At 44.0% G+C, this 18,739-nt stretch overlaps 1 protein-coding gene across 1 annotated transcript in view; it reads right to left on the bottom strand.

Annotated features, from left to right (window-relative positions):
• The window catches only part of AKAP13 (A-kinase anchoring protein 13), a gene marked incomplete at both ends in the record, with an annotated part of 58,708 nt that extends 48,902 nt beyond the window's left edge, over positions 1-9,806 (bottom strand). Inside the window, 3 exon segments of the mRNA XM_081228234.1 lie at positions 5,297-5,540; positions 6,049-6,132; positions 9,728-9,806. Of these exon segments, the coding sequence (XP_081084360.1) occupies positions 5,297-5,540; positions 6,049-6,132; positions 9,728-9,806 (407 nt within the window).
• Between the last annotated feature and the right edge of the window lie 8,933 nt (positions 9,807-18,739).

Below are 18,739 nucleotides of genomic sequence, written 5' to 3'. Positions count from 1 at the left end.
TTTTGCTACATAAGGCATTAGTGATGCAATTGGTAAAATATGAATAGTGTTTAGATTAACCCATAGTATTGTATAAATGTTTATTGTCAGATTTTGATAAACTATTATATGTTTATATAAGTGAATATTCTTGTTTTTATGAAATTCACCATTGTGAAAGTCTGTAACATTCTCAAATAGTTCAGAAAAAGGATAATAGTGTGTGGGGAGAGAGAAGAAAGGAGGTGGGGGGAATCCACAGGATTTCCATTCCTCTTTCCTAAGTCTCAGTAGACTTGGGATATTGTCATTTGGGTTGAGCAAACTATAAGGCTTAGGTTGAAAAGGAGAGGACCCTGAGTGACAGACATAATGTCAGGAAGGCTGCCATGTGTAACAGATGCATTGGGTGTTTTCCGTAAAGAGAACAGAAGCCAGATCAGCAAGGGGTTGGCTCCGTCCAGGAAAGGAACTCCTCAGGCTCAAGGCTACCCAATAGGGAGCTGGTCTCTATGTGGTAATGAGCAACGTGGCACCAAAAATATCCAGAAAGAGGTTGGAAGTCCACCCAGCAGGGATGTGAGGACAGGGCTTCCTTACATCTGACAGGGAGCTGTAATATTCTCTTCCCCTCTTTCACACCATGACTACCCTTTGTTAGTTGAATGACCCTGCGTGAGACCTCCCATGAGACCCCTCTGATGGGTGAATGATTTCTCCCTTTTTCCATTATGAAGAAAGAAAGGGGGAAGAATGGTCCAAGATACCTCTCTCAACAGTCCACATACACCACTTTTCATGTTAAGCTCCTCCGCCTACAGCGTTGGGGGACAGACCAGTTCAGGTCTACCCAGTAGATGGGGAGATAGATACTCTCTGGATCCTGGTCCTCTCTACCCCTGTGGACTAGGTACCCCGAAGAACTCTAACGGGCTGACTCTCAGGAACAAACGCCCACATCTTGCAGCTCTGCCCTCTCACGACTGCATTTCTCCATTATCCATACCGTTCATGCTGGTTTATGAGACAATCTATGTTTCTGGCTGAGCATGTGAGAGAGAGATCCCCTGAACTGTAACTGGATAAGCAAAATTTCAGCTCCAAGTCAGATTTTTTCCTAAGACCATATAAGTGCACATGAGTGAAACGATAACATGAAAATTCAGTGCTTTATTCCAGAAGGGTTTTCTCATAATATTAATGGAATTCTCCTTTTCTTCTACTTGTTTGTCAAATTCTAAATTGCCAGGCTTGACTGAGCCCCACTGAGATTTCTGACCCATTTGTGCAGTTGGTTTTATATTTTTTTTCACTTTTTACAACATTTCATTCAGCCATGACCCTAAATTGAGAGCCATGAGCTTTTTTCACTCCATGATGTGTTTGTGGAAGGTTTAAATCACCTTCATTACCTCCTTTAATGAATTATTCTTTTGTATCAAAAATATTTCTCTCCTCGGCTGGTCCCAGCCACAAAGCACTGGACTTCTTTACCGCCTAAATGAGGTTCCAGCCTATCCAATATCTGATGTTTAAAAGAAAATTGAGGATTAGGTAGGAAGTATTAAAGGAAACTATCACCTGCTGAAAAGAAGACAGAATGGCAAAAAAAGTGCATGGAGGCCGCGTGGGCAGTGGGAGGTTAAGAACTTTTGTCTTTTATCTATGTTAAGGGTATGAGACTAATACTGTGTTATCCTCATGACATTCATCTCCCACTTCTGGGGGAGGGGGAGGGAGATAACGAGAAAAAAGTCTTTAATTGTCTGAGAGAAAAATCCCTTATCAGATCCCAATGATTTTATTCACGATTTCCTGTTAATCTTCAACAACCTGTCGTGTTTACTAACATAGAAAATAGCTACACCTCCTCCCCCAACCCCTACCCTAAATCAGTCAATCTTTCTCCGTGAACGGCTTGGGAGTTTTGCAAAAGTCAATATGCACCTGAAACCCGACAAGAGATCCATCAAGCTGAACAAATGGAGAGGGGAGCTGAAGAATGAAATGAGGGTCACTGGGATCTGCAACTTGCAGAAGTTTGAGAAGATTTGAGGGGAGGACAGTGCTTCTCCCAGGGAGGCCAAATAGGAAGGAGAAGATGTGGGGTTTCATACATTCCTTTGGGTGAGCTCAGGGTTGGGAGGCCAGAGAAGATCCCCAGACCAGCTGTACTTTAGTCTGTTTATGTAAACGGCTTCTTCCTAAGATTTCCTTGGAAAAAGAGTTCCTGTTCCTTAATTTTTTTTTTTAAATTTCCGAAACAGATTGGTTTATGTTAAACTGGTTGGAGGATGGGGTGGAACGGACAGAGAGGACTTCTGAGGACCTTTAATTTAACAGCTCACCTCCACCCCCTTCCCCATCCAAAGGCGCTCTCCATGCCCCCTTGTCTCCATCAGCCCCTCCCTGGCAGCCTCCTGCTGAAGTTCTTATCTGGCCAGTTTTCCGGTGGCAAATCTGCATCCTTGTCCTCACCTCCAATTTATCCTCTTAAGTTCTACTCTTTCTACCTACCTTTCCAGATTTTATCCTCCTGAAGTCTTATTTGTAGCTAATTCTCGGTCTAAAATGTGACCTCGCGCTCTCCTTATTTTTACCCCACGTATTTCTTCACAGAGGTTCGAATGTTTTCTTTAGTGCAGACCCCACTGATGCAGCAGATTTTTACATTCAGGAAGAAAGAATAAAAAAAGGAAGGGAATATGCCAAGATATCAATAGTACTTATGAGGGAGGAAAAGATTGACGATTCTATTTGCTTTGGGTTTTTTTAGACTAGACTTAGACTTTTCTGTAGTTTTTATTCTCCTCATCCTCTGCAATGAACTTTGACAATCAAGTAGAAAAAAGACAGGTTACCCTTTGACAGGAAGTCCGTAGTCTATAGGCCATGCCATGTTGTAAATGCCTGTGGGCAGGGCAAGAAGTCCCCGGGTTGCCATAGCAACCAATTCACCTTACCCCATCCCTTTCGAAAGTGAATTACCTACCTTGCCCCTGAAGGTATTTGACAGCATGATCATCTCTATAAAGATGTTTGTCTTTTATCAGGAAAGCCCAGACACCTTCAAGACTCAAAGATTGGATTTCTCATGGGGAATTTCCAGCTCCATGACAGGTTGGTGGAGAAGTGCTTGGTGACCCAGATTATAATACCTGCAAGCAACCCAACGCTCTGCCACTTTTATTGGGCAAAACCAGAGGAAATTTCCATGACTGCTCTTTGTTTCCCATATCTGAGAATTTCATCACCCCTTTTAGAGTAAAGAGATAGCTTAAAGTGGAGGAAAAGTGGGAACCTGCAGCAGAGGAATGAGCTGGATGCTTTCACAACCACAGCTCTAGGAATGAGACATACAAATTAGTGCAGACCTCCAAACTCATCTTTACTATCCTTGTGTACCCTTCACTGCCTTGCTGGGCAGAGCCTTCAGCTGTCAGCTTTCTTTCTGGAGTCCTTGCACATGGCTGTGACCTCCACTGCTTTCTAGCTGTGTGACCTTAAGCATGTTACTTCACAGCTCTTGTCACTAAGTCTTTATCTAAAAAACAAACAAACAAACAAACAAAACTGATAACAGTCTCTTCCTTGTGGAACTGTTGAGAAAATTAAATGAGATAATATATATAAAGTAGATAGCTCGATGCCTGGAACATAATAAGCACTCAATACCTGTTGCCTATAATTGTCATCATCAACATGATAAGCATCATCTATTTACTATTCCAACTCCCCCTCTGTAATTTTGGACAACAAACTGCCAAATGCTCAGGACATGAACAGATTCCTTTGGACAGCCTCACACAAGAATAGGAGCACTAGGATCACATAGTTGCTGATCTGCATTCTGGCTCTATCATTTATCAGTTGTGTAACCTTGTTTAAGTTACTAAGCCATCCTGGACTACATTTCCATCATCTGCAAATATTAAAGCAAGATCAAAGAGAGATAACTAAAGCATCACCCTTACAAGTCCATTATAAGGAATGATTGCATAGTGTAGCAGCTGGCATCAAGTATGTGCTCAATAAATGATAATCCCTTCCCCATAAGGATGACATTCAAACTTCAAATTCACTTCACTAGTGAGAATAGCCCAAGGAAAAGTTTCAAAATAAGTAAAATTTATAACCACAGTCCTTCAATCCCCATGTAATGGAATCGACTTCTCACCCCAAATGCCCACACACCTTACACAGCTGCCTATCTGTCCTTAGACACCCCAAACATATATACCAGGACCATTCCCCCACGTTATCCCAGGAGCCCTTAGAGACGATGTCCATAATGTAGAACTTTTCAGTTCCCCTCTCTGACCAACTTTACCCGAGTTGGGTCCCATTACACTAAAGCTGTTTTAGAAGACTGGGTAGTGCTCTAAGATCCCCTTGATTGATAACGGTTAAGTGTTTAATAACTCACCCTTGCTTTTGATAAGCACATACACGAGTAAGAATAAATACAAGGATTCGAGGCTCTCATCATTCTTAAGGACAGAAATCATCTTCAGCCACATAGCATAGTGGGCCATTACTATCTGAAGAAATTCTTGCCCAGGAAGATTAAATAGTTTTATTAAACAGATTTGTTTCCTTCTGTTTCAGGAACTTCATGAGAATTCATTCATATGAACTACTGACAATTCAGCTAGCCCTTTTTCAGGACTGTGGCCCCCTTCTCATAAGAGAAGACCACTCAGCGGGGCTTATCAAACACCCCTCCCCAAGGCTTGCCTCCAAACCCTCTCCTCACTGGATCCCCCAACTGAGCAATTATATCACAAACACTGCCTGATCTTCATCAGGACTCCACATGCAAATACCCACCTGGAGCCACAGCACTCGCACTGTATAATATCCCACCCTAGAAATCTCCCTTTGGAGACATTACTACAACCCAAGATAATGGTGACCTAAACTACAGCAAACAATCCACTGGCCTCTGCAACAGTGCTCTTTTCAGGGATTCAATTTAGAAGATGTTTCTGGACAAAGCAGGCTTTTACCAAGACTTCTAAATCATATTACATGAACAGTAAGCTGCCTGTTTTGCCACTGTAACACCAGTTACAATTACTGAGTATTTATTTACTGAATGTTTCCTATGTGCTCAGCATTGGGCTAATCATTTTACATGATCATCTCATTTATCTCATGGAAATGCTTGAAGATAAGCATTATTTGCCTCCTCTTACAAATGAGGACACAGAGGCTGAGAGAAGTTAAATAATTTATTCAAGTCCTGAGAGCTTATAAATGGCACGTGGAGAATTCAAATGGAATCCCCCATCTGCCTCCAAAGCTGACATCCCACATCATTATCCCCAGTGCCGGTTTGTACAGATTACACTGTTTTGCATTCAGATAAAGACCTTTAACGGTTACCAGGAGAACCAGCTTCTTGAGGAGGGTTTCCGAAAGGCTGAAGGAGATGAAGTCCGCGGCACAACTGAGGTGCTTGAGGGGCGCGGCTTTCAGCCAAGTGGAACCTGGCACCGTCCCTCCGGCCAGTCGCCCTCCGTCGCCCTCCTCCGTCTTCTCTGCTCCCTCCCAGGCCCCTAAATTGTGGCGAAAGTTGATTTTTAATAGGAGACTCAAGAAGGTTTAAAGAGTCAAGGGCTTCCCTGGTGGCGCAGTGGTTGAGAATCCGCCTGCCAATGCAGGGGACACGGGTTCAAGCCCTGGTCTGGGAAGATCCCACATGCCGCAGAGCAACTAAGCCCGTGCGCCACAACTACTGAGTCTGCGCGTCTGGAGCCTGCGAGCCACAACTACTGAGCCTGCGCGTCTGGAGCCTGTGCTCCGCAACAAGAGAGGCCGTGATAGTGAGAGGCCCGTGCACCATGATGGAGAGTGGCCCCCACTTGCCGCAACTAGAGAAAGCCCTCGCACAGAAACGAAGACCCAACGCAGCCAAAAATAAATAAATTAATTAATTTAAAAATAAATAAATAAAGAGCCAAATTAACAGCCGATGGTGCCTCGGCTCCCTGGAGGAGATGTTCAGGACCTCTCCTGACGCCCGGCAGGGACCCCTGAGGCCAGCCGGGAAGTCAGGCCCAGTACGTGGGTGCAGGGCTGCTGAGGCGGAGTCACTCTCAGCCTCCCCAGCAGCTGCTTCGACGCTCCTCACAAAGGAGAGGCCGCGCTCTATGTACCGAAACATAACTAATCTTAATGTCAGCAGTAATGGAAATTACACTCCATTATCATTAGCTCAAATAAGAATAATGATATGGAATTAGCTTGCAGGTATTTTTTTCTCTTTGTAAAATAGATACTTTTCAGTAAACTTCGCTCTAAAGGAAATTTGGGTTTCAAGCAAATCTTGTTTTCCCATTGACTGCCTTTTGGAAATGAAAGATGCTTTTCCTAAGCTTCAGAAAGAGTGGCTAAGAAGGCTGAGAAACCATCCTTCACAGCATTGTTTTAAATCTAGACTCGCCTACTGCTGGTTGGGTTTTTTTGAATCACCAACTGCTTCTAATACCTTTCCACAGATACATTCCCAAGCCATAGAAGTTTCTCCACTCTTGAGAAAGCCTCAGAAGCCATATCTGCCTCTTCCTCTACACACCCAGCTCTTCCTCTGGTCCTTGGAGAGTACCATGTCCCAGGTATTAGGCTGCAGTGCTACAGGGGAAGGGACCACTAACAAATAGGGACATACTCCAGACCAGAACCCCCTGCCACTTCCCTGCATCCCATATGATGAATCAACCTCACCTTGTACTTTATCAATTCTAAGGCATATATTTTTTCACATTTTAGCATTTCCAGAATTAAGATGCTTCTTACCAATGATGATGTTTCAATGACAACTGGCAGCATTTTTTCGCTCTTCATGGCACATAAAAATTGGAGCATCTTATACTCAATGACATCCTAGATTTGAGGAAGTAGGATTAATTTTTCAATATTTAGTTTGAAAATTCTCTAAAAGGAGCTTGTTCCCAGCAAGAAATGATCGCTTGAGAGGTTTGCTCAGCATATGGGAATAAGCAGAGACAGTTTTCCCTGAAAGCCAGATTTTGCTGTGTCTAGGTATGTGGTGAATTATCAGCTAAAACCATACTCATACCCCCTAAACTCCAGGAACCACCATTCACTCATTCAACAAACACGCTTAACAACTACTACGTGCTAGTATGTGCCAGGCAGTATTGTAGGCACTGGGGATATTAGAGCAGGAAATGAGATGCACAAAGTCTCTACTCTTAGGGGCTTGCATTCCCATGGGGGAGCTGGGGAGACTCTCAGATCCAAATAGGTGCACACACACACACACACAAATTAGGTAACTTCAGACAATGACGAGTGCTACAGTGAAAATCAAATAATGATTCTAGAGGGACTGGTGGGGCTGCTACTTTAGACTGGGTGGCTGGGGCAACTCTTTGAGGAGGGGGCATTAGCACTGAAACCGGAATGTAGGGAAGAATCAGGCTGCAGAGATCCGGGGACAGAAAATTCTAGAAATCTGGAGAGCGGAGCAAGTAGAAAAGCCCAAATTTGGTGAGTGCGAATAACAAAAAGTCTGGAAGCTAAAGCCAGGTGAAGAAAGTGAGGGGAGAGCAGTAGGGCAGAGATCAGAATGCGGGACCCCCACCGCTTTGACATTCATCACAGCGGGTTGTGCAAAATCAAGTAGGGGGGGCAGATATGTCGGTCAGATTTTCTCACTCTCCTTTTTGTTATTTGTTTTTGACATCTCTGCAAGAAAGCCCTTAGGAATGATCATCTTTGCCTGGACCTAAAATTTCCCAGGAGTTTTCCTATCCATCCAGAGTTTTCTTTTGAGTCTAGATTCTTCGTAGGGAAAGAAGCACCTGCTAAGCCCTAAGACGAGCCCCAGTCCCTTCTGGGTTATTGTAGATAACCTTCCTCCTAGTTTCATTTTGCCATTTCCCCTGTCTACTCATCAGAAGGCAACACTTAAAGAAGAAAGCCAGGATTTATACCTGGAAGAAGAAAAACAGAGCACTTCCCCGCCTGCCTTTCTCTGTCAATGGATGAGGGAGACACCTGTCCGTCAGCGGCGTTGCCTGCTTCTGGCCAGAGTACAGACAAGCAGTGTGGACTACAGGAAAACAAATCTGCACGTGCAAACATCACGTGCACATTGGTTCACACTGCATTATGCTTCCAGGCCTTGAGCATGCGCAGAGCAAGGTAAAGAGCTCAGCCTCTGTGCTCCTGGCCTGCTGTCCTTTGGCCTGATGTCATACGGTAGCACAGCACTGAAAAGTCCCGAAGCAAGCGTGAGCCTTGCGCTTCCTTGTTTGAACTCCACTCCTATCCCCCGTGGTCCTCCGAGTGCCCCTTCCCTACCGCCTGGAATGTGCCCGCAGCAGCCTCCTACTTGACCCGCATGCCTCCCCTCCACTGCCCAACACATCTCACTAAAACACACACTCAGATGCTGTCATCCTCTACTCAGAAAAATGGAACAGCTCAGGGAAATCCAGAAGATCTGTGGATGCCAACAGGGGCCTAATGTTCTCTGGGTCTCCTTGTATGGGCGTAGCAGTTGCCAGGCAGCCTGGGTGTCCCTGGGATTAGGGGGAGGGGCTGAGGAAGAGGCTGAGCAGGGTCTCTGACCCCTGCTGCCACCAGAACAGCTCCACCATCAGCTGTTTACATGCAATGGCTCTGCCAAGGTTTTCATTTCAAGTTTAATGCCTACAATTTATTTCTTTAAAATAAAAATAAAAGATTTGAAACCCTCTGGTAGTGAAATGAAGTGGGATTTCAGTCCCACTGTGCCAAGTACACATCATGCAATCTTGGGCAAGTCAGCCAACCTCTCTGAACCTCAATGTTTTGTATAGAACAGTTTCCCAGCCTGGAACTATGGACATCTGAGGCCGAATATTATGTCGTAGGGTCGGGGGCAGCTGCCCTGTGCATTGTAGGATATTTAGCAGCATCCTGCCCTCTACCCACATGATGCCAGGACCGCCCACACCCCCTGCAGATGTAGCAATGAAAAATGTCTCCAGACCTTGTTAAATGTTCCCTTGGGACAAAATCACTCACGCTGAGAACTGCTGCTCTAGAAGAGTTAAATATTTACCTGTCTTGCAGGACTACGGTGAGCATTAAATGAGATAATAGATGAAAAAGTGCTCTGCAAACTGCTATTATTAGAAGTCTGTTGGAAGCATCTGACTTACATCCTGACATAAACAAATAATTTTACAGTCGATCCTGAATGGGATGAGGAAGCTACTGGGCACTTTCAGAGCTCTGAGATGTTTATCTTTTTGTCTATCTCTTTCAATCTTTGTGATACCTTATCTTTGTCAATCCATAGCCAGTCATTCATTATGCCAGGGTGACACAAATTCTGAAATCCACAACATTTAGAGCTCAGCAATCCTGGATGTTTACCCCTGGTTCCCCAGAATGAAAACAAAGTACGTGTGTGTGTGTGGATCAACCTTCTAGAGTAAGAGGTTTGAGCTTTTAGCAAACACACACGACCTTCACACACGAGCCTGAGCTTCCTTGAACACATTCACACTGTTGTCAAAGCAACATCATGGCCCAAACCTACAGGCAGATAGATAATCAGGCCAGAGGGAAAGCCCTAGAGATAGAACCAGGTCTTTAGTGCCAGAAAACAGGATAGTCTGGTTGAAACACAGCAGCCTGCTTAGTTGTGAGAACCAGGATTGGCTGCAACCTTATTACAACAGTGTTTTTTGCAGACAACAGTTTATGTCAGGCAAGGAAAACACACCACCGCCATCCACAGTTCTGTTAGACCCCGTGTGGGTGCCTGGGAACATCCTGGCCATCTTGGGAAGGTAGTTCACCATCTTGCCTATACTAACAACCGTTGTCATTTCCACCGGAAGCTGACCCTTCTCATTTAATTAGGTCCTGTTTAATTCAGCATCTTAATCCCAAGAGACTCAAAAGTTACTTGACTAAGGCTCAAGGATGAAGATAACAATTTTACATCTCTCTCTGAGTCAAACTTGACTAGCTCTTCCTTGGGACCACCACACAGTAAAAACGAGCACGTGTTCCAAACCTCCTAAAGGATGCATCAGCCCGTCTTTAAATTATAATCTCTGACAATTTACTGAGCTCTGAAAGTGTCCCATGAGAATATTTATTTCAGAGGTTTTCAAACTTGATTCTTTCGAGCCCTGAGGAACGTCCATGGAAGTTTCTCAGCATCAATCACGAGCCAGGGAAAGAAGAGGTGAAAAGGGAAAGGCCAGGCTGTGATTCACTGGGATCTCCCACTTCTGCTCCCGTTTTATCTGCTTTAGATGTGTCATCTCCTCAGAGGATTTCTTTAAAAAAAAAAAAAGTTTCTTCTACTAAAGCACCCTCAAACCACTCAACTTGTACAGCCCTCCCATTTTTGGAAAACCAAACTGAAGTCAAGTACAATGACAAAGAACTAATTTCAGGTCCCATGCCCATCAGCCAAGTCCAGGTTTCCTGACTCCATGTGGAAGGTGAGACTCATCCTTGAAATAGGAAGATTTTCTGCTTTGAAGACAGTCACAACGGAGTTTGAATTTCAGCTCTCCACTTACCATTCATGGGATCTTGGGGAAAAAATGATTAACCTCTCCTAACTACAACTTCCTTGTATGTAAAATGGGAATATAACGTGCCTGGCAAGTGCCACTGCTCTGTAATTAATAGTTAGGATCATTATTCCCTGAAGGTACTCTCATAAACAATAATTCTCTTATCACTCCCCACCTTCCTGCCCTCTTCCTTGAGGGATCGCAGAGAACAGTTCATGAAACATATTATCAAATGGGATGTGGGATGCCTGTGAACCATGGGAAGGCAGATGGGCATCTTCCTTAAGTCGTGCCTTTGGCCTTGGCAGCAAAGGTGAAGAAGGTAACAGGTTATCACAAGGGTTCAGGGGAGATGGGGAAAAGTAACTGCAGGATTCTCTGCTCTCTATCAGAGGCAGCCCTCAAAAAAGCTGCGCGAGATGCGAGATGCTCCCTACCCTCGGTAAGTCCCTCTCAACCCCGCTAACCTCACTGGGAGTGCAACAAATTCCAGCAACTTTTCCAACACCGGGCTTGGGCTCCGCTCACCCTGCCTCCTCCCAGCTCCCTTAAATAATGGCTGAGCGAATGCCTCCGGGACCATCTTCAGCTAATTTCCTTCAAGACATGCAAGCTGCTAACGCTGGGAAGCACAGATAGTGTGGAATAGCACATATGGCCAAAATTAGATTAAAATAACCTCCTGATAAACAAATTACTCACCGAAAATAAATATTGGACTAGCGCGGCCAAGATAACTAGAAGAACAGCACCACCACATGGCAGGAAGAGGAAGTACATGAGCTGCGGTCTGTGGCCAGGGACGATCAGCACCCACCCCCAACTCGGGGGCCTGACAAAGCCAGCAGGGAAAGGGAACTAGCAGCTGTAATCCTTCCCGGCCCTGTTCCCTTCTCCTCTCACTCACCCCGTCATTCATCAGCCTCGCCTGATGCTCAGCCTCACAGCAGAGACTCTGGCCCTTTGCACAGCCATGTTGGTGTGTTGGCACCTCTCACTGGGTCCCCTTCAGATGCTTGTATGGGATGGACCGTGTGATGCTCTTTCCTAAACTAAATGACAGATGCTCCCACCACACACACACACACACACACACAAATCCTTCTAATACTTAGAAAGTATTCATTTAGCTTCCTTTCAGATTTTGATCTTATCTTCTTTGGGCTAAATAAACCTACCCTTGTTCAATCTCTCCTTGGTGTGCACAGAGCTCAGGTCCCAGGGTCTACAGCAGGTAAGGTCTGTAGCCCAACCTCTCCAGGCCTCAGTTCCTACACCTGTGAAATGGTGATGATGATACCCCCTTACTAGGCATGTACATGCAGTGGTATATACAGTGGCTGACACGCTAAGCAGTCGGTAAATGGTACACGTGTGCGTTGTCATTTCAATCCCACCATGTGACGGATGTAGTTTGCTAGTCTGCATTCATACAAAGTCGATCACAGCAGTCCATCCCAGTGTGACAAATGCAAAAATCTAGCAATATTACTTGAAGCAGAATTGTGGATCATCACAGAAATATAGGGCCTGCTTCTCCAGGAGTTATGATGGCAGAACGGACGTCGGGTCTATAATCACACCACAGTTTGATTCTTTCTGGGGACAGGAATTGGGCTGGCCTCTTCATTAAGGCATATTGGAAGCAAATGTATGAGGCTTAAGTCACGAAACTGGAATCCTTCTTTAGTTAACATTAGTGTGTTAGAGGTTCTCTGGGTACAGCTCAATGTGAGGTGTGCGCGCTATGACAGGGACCCCAGTGCCCATGGAGGTAGACCCTGCAGGGAAACTACGTGCATACGTACACAAAAATGCATACACACAAACACATATGCAAAAGTATAGGACTCACTGATTACAGTATAGTTACTTCTTAGTTATAGGTAGTATATTGATAGTTAGTATAAATATAGTGAGAAGGCTTAATTGGAAACCTAACCCTGGGCAGAGATGGGGGGTTGTCAATACCCTTGAGAGAGACATTTGTGCTGAGACAAAAGAAAGAACCAGTGTTAGCTGGACAGGAAACCTTCTAAGTCTCAGCGATCTGGGTGGGTCACTCCCTCTCTCTGGTCCTCAGTCTCGCTGTGTGCAAATGCGGAGAGGGGTGGATAAGACCAACCGTTTTCCGGGATCTGGACGACACTGTGTACTGTAGCCACCCAACTCACTGAGAGACTAGGTCTTGATTATTCCAACCACTGAACAGAAACGACACTCATGTGATGTGACAGGTGCACACGACCGCTCTGGTAGCAAAACAGCCAAGTATAGATGTAGCAGGTCCAGAACGTAAATCCATACCGTGAGTGTCTCCGTGTGCACACGTGCAGTGTCAAATACACTTCACTTTTCAGAAAGATTAGTACTTTTCCGGGTTCTCAGGGGGCCCTATACTTCTGTGAACGTGTCTCAGAGGCCACCTCAGGGGAGAATCATTGGGAAACGGACAGACAGGGCTCTGAGTTCTCCAAGACAAAAACGTTTGAACACCACTGCACTAAACAACCTCGAAGGTCTTTTCCAGCTCTGATGGTCTGACTCCATGGCCCTCCTCTGGAAACTGAAGGGGAGACACTCCGGGGGCAGAACCCTGGGGCACCAGGCTTGTCCAGGCAGCCTGGCAAGCCAGGAGGACAGATTCCAGGCCCCGTGGGAACACAGATTGTACATGTGAGCCCTGTGAAGTCTGTGCCACCCTACGGCTACTGGTGTTATGTCAGAAGTTCAAAGGAATCACACTGCCAACCATCCTAAAACACTGATGCCATTCTGAGAACTCCTCAGAGCTCCTAGAATTCCTACAAAAGCCTCAGTTGGGGCTTTTCAAACATGGCCCCTTCTCTGACATTTTGCTGTAGAGCAACTATCTGGCCACCAAGTCCTCCAGTCCCTACACTGCTGATTGCCAGGCCATAGTAGAGGACCGTTGAGAGCTTGAGGTGTCTGTCCATGATCAGGACTCTAGGCGCCAGAAGTCCCCTCCTTCCTATACCCCCGACAGCAACAGGCTGCGCTGACCCCGTGAGCCAGCCAGGCAGAGCTCACCGAGGAAGACACTAGAGAACCTCCTCTTCCTGCCAAACTTCCCACGAGCTCCCTTGCATCTCTCCCTCCCTTCTTTCTTCTCTGTCTCCCTCCCTTTACTAACTCACTTTCCCATTCCCTGCACCCTCCCCATTGCCCCAACTTATGCAAACTCCCAGACTCCTCTGAATGCTAATGCTGAAGTTGGAGAGTGGTCTGAAGTAGACCCATCATCCTCTTACTAAGATGTAGGGCCTGAACCAGAAAGTGTTTCAGGTCTTTCCTTGTTGCGAGAATGTGACCTTTAAAGCTGGGCAGCAACGTTACTACCAAGGCATTACGTGAAGATTCATCCCTGGAGCCAGTACAGATCAGGCAGAATCCCACGGTGCACACTCATTCCAAGCACCACTGCCAAGCCACCACTTCTCCAAACTGCATTTATACCTAATGCTCACAAAAGGGTGTTAGGGAGCAGAAAGAAAAAGGGAGAGGTGGGGAGGCCAATGAGAAAGGAGAAGAAGATGAGGGAAAAAAAAGGAAAAAGAGACACAGAAGTCCAGGTAGAGACACAGATGAAAGAGAGAAAGGCAGAGTGGATGCAGATAGAAAAAGGGACAAGGGCACATGGATGGACCTAGAGATTATCATACTAAGTGAAATGAGTCAGAAAGAGAAAGACAGATACCATATGAGATCACTTATATGTGGAACCTAAAATATGACACAAATGCCGTATAGCACAGGGAACTCGACTCGATACTCTGTAATGACCTATATGGGAAAAGAATCTAAAAGAGAATGGATATATGTGTACGTGTAACTGATTCACTTTGCTGTACAGCAGAAACTAACACAACATTGTAAATCAACGACAGTCCAATAAAAATTTTAAAAGTAAATAAATAAACTAGACATAACTTGGTTTAAAAATAAAATAAAATGAAATATGAAACAAAAACAGACTCACAGATATAGAGAACAGACTTGTGGTTACCAAGGAGGAGGGGGCATTGGGGGAGGGATGGACTGGGAGTTTGGGGTTAGTAGATGCAGATTATTACATATAGGATGGATAAACAATAAGGTCCTACTATATTACACAGGGAACTATATTCAATATCCTGGGATAAACGATAATGGAAAGGAATAAATAAAAGAATGTATATATGTGTATAACTGAGTCACTTTGCTGTACACCAGAAATTAACACATTGTAAATCAACTATACTTCAATAAAGAAATTAATTTTTTTAAAAAAAGGGACAGGGGCAAAGGACCATGTCTTATTTTTATTAATTAGAGAAAAAACTGCCTGCAATGGAAGCATTATTTATTACTCAAAGCCTTATTAAGTTTTGGTAATAAAAAGCTAAATGTTTTTGTGCAGGGTAAAGCATAAAAGGGCAAAGCTTTCAATACAGGAAAATTTAGTGTTTGCACATGCGTAGGTAGAGAGGGGGAACTGATACAATAAAAGTATGGAATCTGGATTAGACCGTTCTAGCCCACATACATACAAAAAGGACCCTTGAATGAGCAATGACTTTAATTTTTAGGATCCTAAATTTTGGAAATAATTGGAAAAGAGGCCTAGTACTTCCAAGGCTGTATTTTGCATGTTGTTCCTCGGAAAAGGAAAGAGATGAGAGCTGTCTTTTGGTTCGTTTCTCTCTGTCCGCCACCTACCTTTCCTACATTGGCTTCTCGTGCAATAGCTACTTGATGGAAGAAAGGGCTGAGACAAAATAACAAAATTGTTCTTATGCAACCTGGTGCTCTTTCCCTTTCTTTCTGTTATGGTGGGCAGCTCCAAGGCTCCCAGATCCCTCAGCCCTGCTCTCCCCGTTACTGGTGAGGGTTGCCTCCCACCACCCACTACGTCATAAGGCCTTGTTGACCTAAGATTCACAAGCCCACCCATGTTTACTGCCCCCAAGGTAGTAGATATGTCCTTCTGGCTCTATTTTAACTGGGGAATGTTCTCCTTTTATTATAGAGATATACTAAAATGGCCAACTTTTATACTGATAAGTATCAAGGCCAAAATCATCACCAGCTAAAAAGAGTTTGCTTTCAGGAGATAAAGGTTCACATAAATATTCCCAGATATCAGTGCCAGATGGTGAGGGTTTGAATTTTAGACAGAAACTGACTTCCTGCATTTAGGTTCAGTGGACACAAACTCATCTGGGATGTAAATTGACAGACATTCAATGTCAAGTCTTACTTATGCATGAAGGCATTTGAAGCAACTAGAGAATTCCATGACACTCATCCCCCCCACAGCAACCGCAGCCTAAGTGCAGTGGTACCATCCATACCCAGACCTTACATGCCACACAATACTTTGGTTAGGCTGGTAGAACAAAGATGGCAACTGCTCCTCCCCAAATCCATGGAAGACTTTGCTATTTAAACACAGCACTCTTGAACCTTCCTACATTGTTTGTGGAAACTGGTGCAGCCACTGTGGAAAACAGTATGGAGGTTTCTCAAAAAGCTAAAAATACAACTACCATATGACCCAGCCATTCCACTCCTGGTGTATATCCAAAAAGAAAACAAAACACTAATTCAAAAAGATACATGCATCCCAATGTTCATAGCAGCATTATTTATGATTGCCAAGATATGGAAGCAACCTAAGTGTCCATCAACAGATGAATGGATAAAGAAGATGTGGTATACACATATACAATGGAATACTATGCAGCCATAAAAAAGAATGAAAATTTGCCATTTGCAGCAACTTGTATGGACTTGGAGGGCATCATGCTAAATGAATAAGTCAGACAGAGAAAGACAAATACTGTATCCTATCACTTATATGTGGAATCTAAAAAATATGTATAACGAACTACTGAATATAAAAACAAAGAAGCAGACTCACAGATATAGAGAACAAATTAGTGGTTACCAGTAGGGAGAGGGAAGTGGGGAGGGGCAGTATAGGGGTAGGAGATTAAGAGGTACAAACTTTTAGGTATAAAATAATCTACAAAGATATATTGTACAACACAGGGAATATAGCCAATATTTCATAATAACTATAAATGGAGTATAACCTTTAAAAATTGTGAATCACTATATTGTATACCTGTGACTTGTATAATACTGTACATCAACTATACTTCAATAAAAAATAAACTTAAAAAAGAAAAAACAGCCCTCTTGCCTGCTGAGCTCAAATATGATCTCAGAATCCTACCCACACATGGGAGTTGGCACTTGCAATGGAACTTTCTTTTTTTTTCTTTCTTTTTTTTTTTTGCGGTTCGCAGGCCTCTCCTGTTGAGGAGCACAGGCTCTGGACGCGCAGGCTTAGCGGCCATGGCTCACAGGCCCAGCCGCTCCGCGGCATGTGGGATCTTCCCGGACCGAGGCACGAACCCGTGTCCCCTGCATTGGCAGGTGGACTCTCAACCACTGCGCCACCAGGGAAGCCCTGCAATGGAAATTTCTGCTGTCCTTGTTCTAAGATCCTCTAGATCTCTAGAACCTCCTCCCTCCCAAGTAACTTCTGCATGTTCATAAAGACTTTCTGCCATCGTATTCTTACTTCATGTGAACCCACAGGAATGACACCAGTGCTGGGGAATTTAAGATCAATTATGCAAGAAGAGCATTTCTATGAAATACCAATAAAATTATTTGGGAGGGATCATCTGAAACCCTGAATGAGCTTCAGCTAATGTGTGATCAAATATGCAACAGTGATTCTCAGAAGGAGGCAATTTTCACATCCCAGGGGACAATTAGCAGTGTCTAGAGACAAATCTTAGTCATTATAACTGGCAATGTCACCTGGTGAGAAAAGGCCAGGGATGCTGCTAAACATTCCAAAATGCACAGGACAGGCCTCAACAACTAAGAATTATCCAGTTCAAAATGCAAGGGTGTTAAGGTTGAGAAACCCTGATAGACATGAAGGCTGAGTATTTAGTGGTAGAAAGACCATAAGAGAAGCTCTCATCCAGCTCTCTCGTGTTAGGATGAGCCTGAGACTCAGACAAAAGTCTATGTGGACAGCTCAGCAGAATTAGCAAATAAGCCTATACATCCTTCTAATGTGACAATAAAACTTGGTTTATATGTGGAGGATGGCAAGCTATCATTTCCCTGACAGTCCATTTGTATAGTTAAACAGAGATTAGAACTAATATCATTGGTTCTATGCATGGGTCGTTGGATTCAGTAGTACAGGGTAGTAGGGGGCGGTATTGCCTTTTTTTATACATGTAGATATTATAACTCATTCATTCACTTAAACATTTAGTACACAAATATTTATTTTAGGCTTTTTATTGTGCTGATGCAAGTAATACAACAATCAGCAAAGATGACCCTTGCCCTCAAAAGTTTGCAATCTGCTGGGAGAGATGGGCAACAGCAAATTCAATGCAGCATAATCAATGTTGTGTTGGGAGAGCCTATGGGAGCATAGAGGAGGGGCATCCAGCCTGGTCTTGGTAGCCAGGGAAAGTGTTTTCAGAGGGAATGAGGTCTGAGCTGAGCTCTGGAGGGAGAGTAGAAGTTAGAAACTCTAAAACTGAGCCCCTAGTGCAGTGTACTCCATTTGCTAAGCACAACTAGCACGTTGGAAACCCACTTAAGGCTCTAAGCCTGAATCAGACGGTATTTGCACTGGCTATTGGTTTCTCCTGGGCCCATGCATCATGTTTTACACAGAAATAGTTAATAACTGTCATGTGACTACATTCAGATTTTTACACATGGTGTATCAGGACACTCAACTCTGAGCTTCAGGGGTGTGTGTGTATGGGTAGAAAAATAAGTCAGCCTTTCTCAGCTAGTGTAAACAGCTCTTTGCAGGAAACTGCTCTCAGCAGGAAGCCACTTTCTCCTCACTTTAGCAAAGCTAGATTGTAACTAACTTTTTTTTTTTGTATTTTTATTGGAATACAGTTGATTTACAATGTTGTTAGTTTCAGGTGTACAGCAAAGTGAATCAGTTATATATATACATATATCCACACTTTTTTAGATTCTTTTCCCATATAGGTCATTACAGATTACTGAGTTCCCTGTGCTATACAGTATGTCCTTATTAGTTATCTATTTTATATATAGTAGTTTGTATATGTCAGTCCCAATCTCCCAATTTATCCCTCCCCAACCCTTTCGCTGCTGGTAACCATAAGTTTGTC

Source organism: Mesoplodon bidens (assembly GCF_964165515.1).
Source record: "Mesoplodon bidens genome assembly, chromosome: 3".
NCBI classification, from domain to species: domain Eukaryota; kingdom Metazoa; phylum Chordata; class Mammalia; order Artiodactyla; family Ziphiidae; genus Mesoplodon; species Mesoplodon bidens.
The sequence above is the reverse complement of the archived record's forward strand: the minus strand, read 5'-3'. Positions and strand labels throughout refer to the sequence as shown.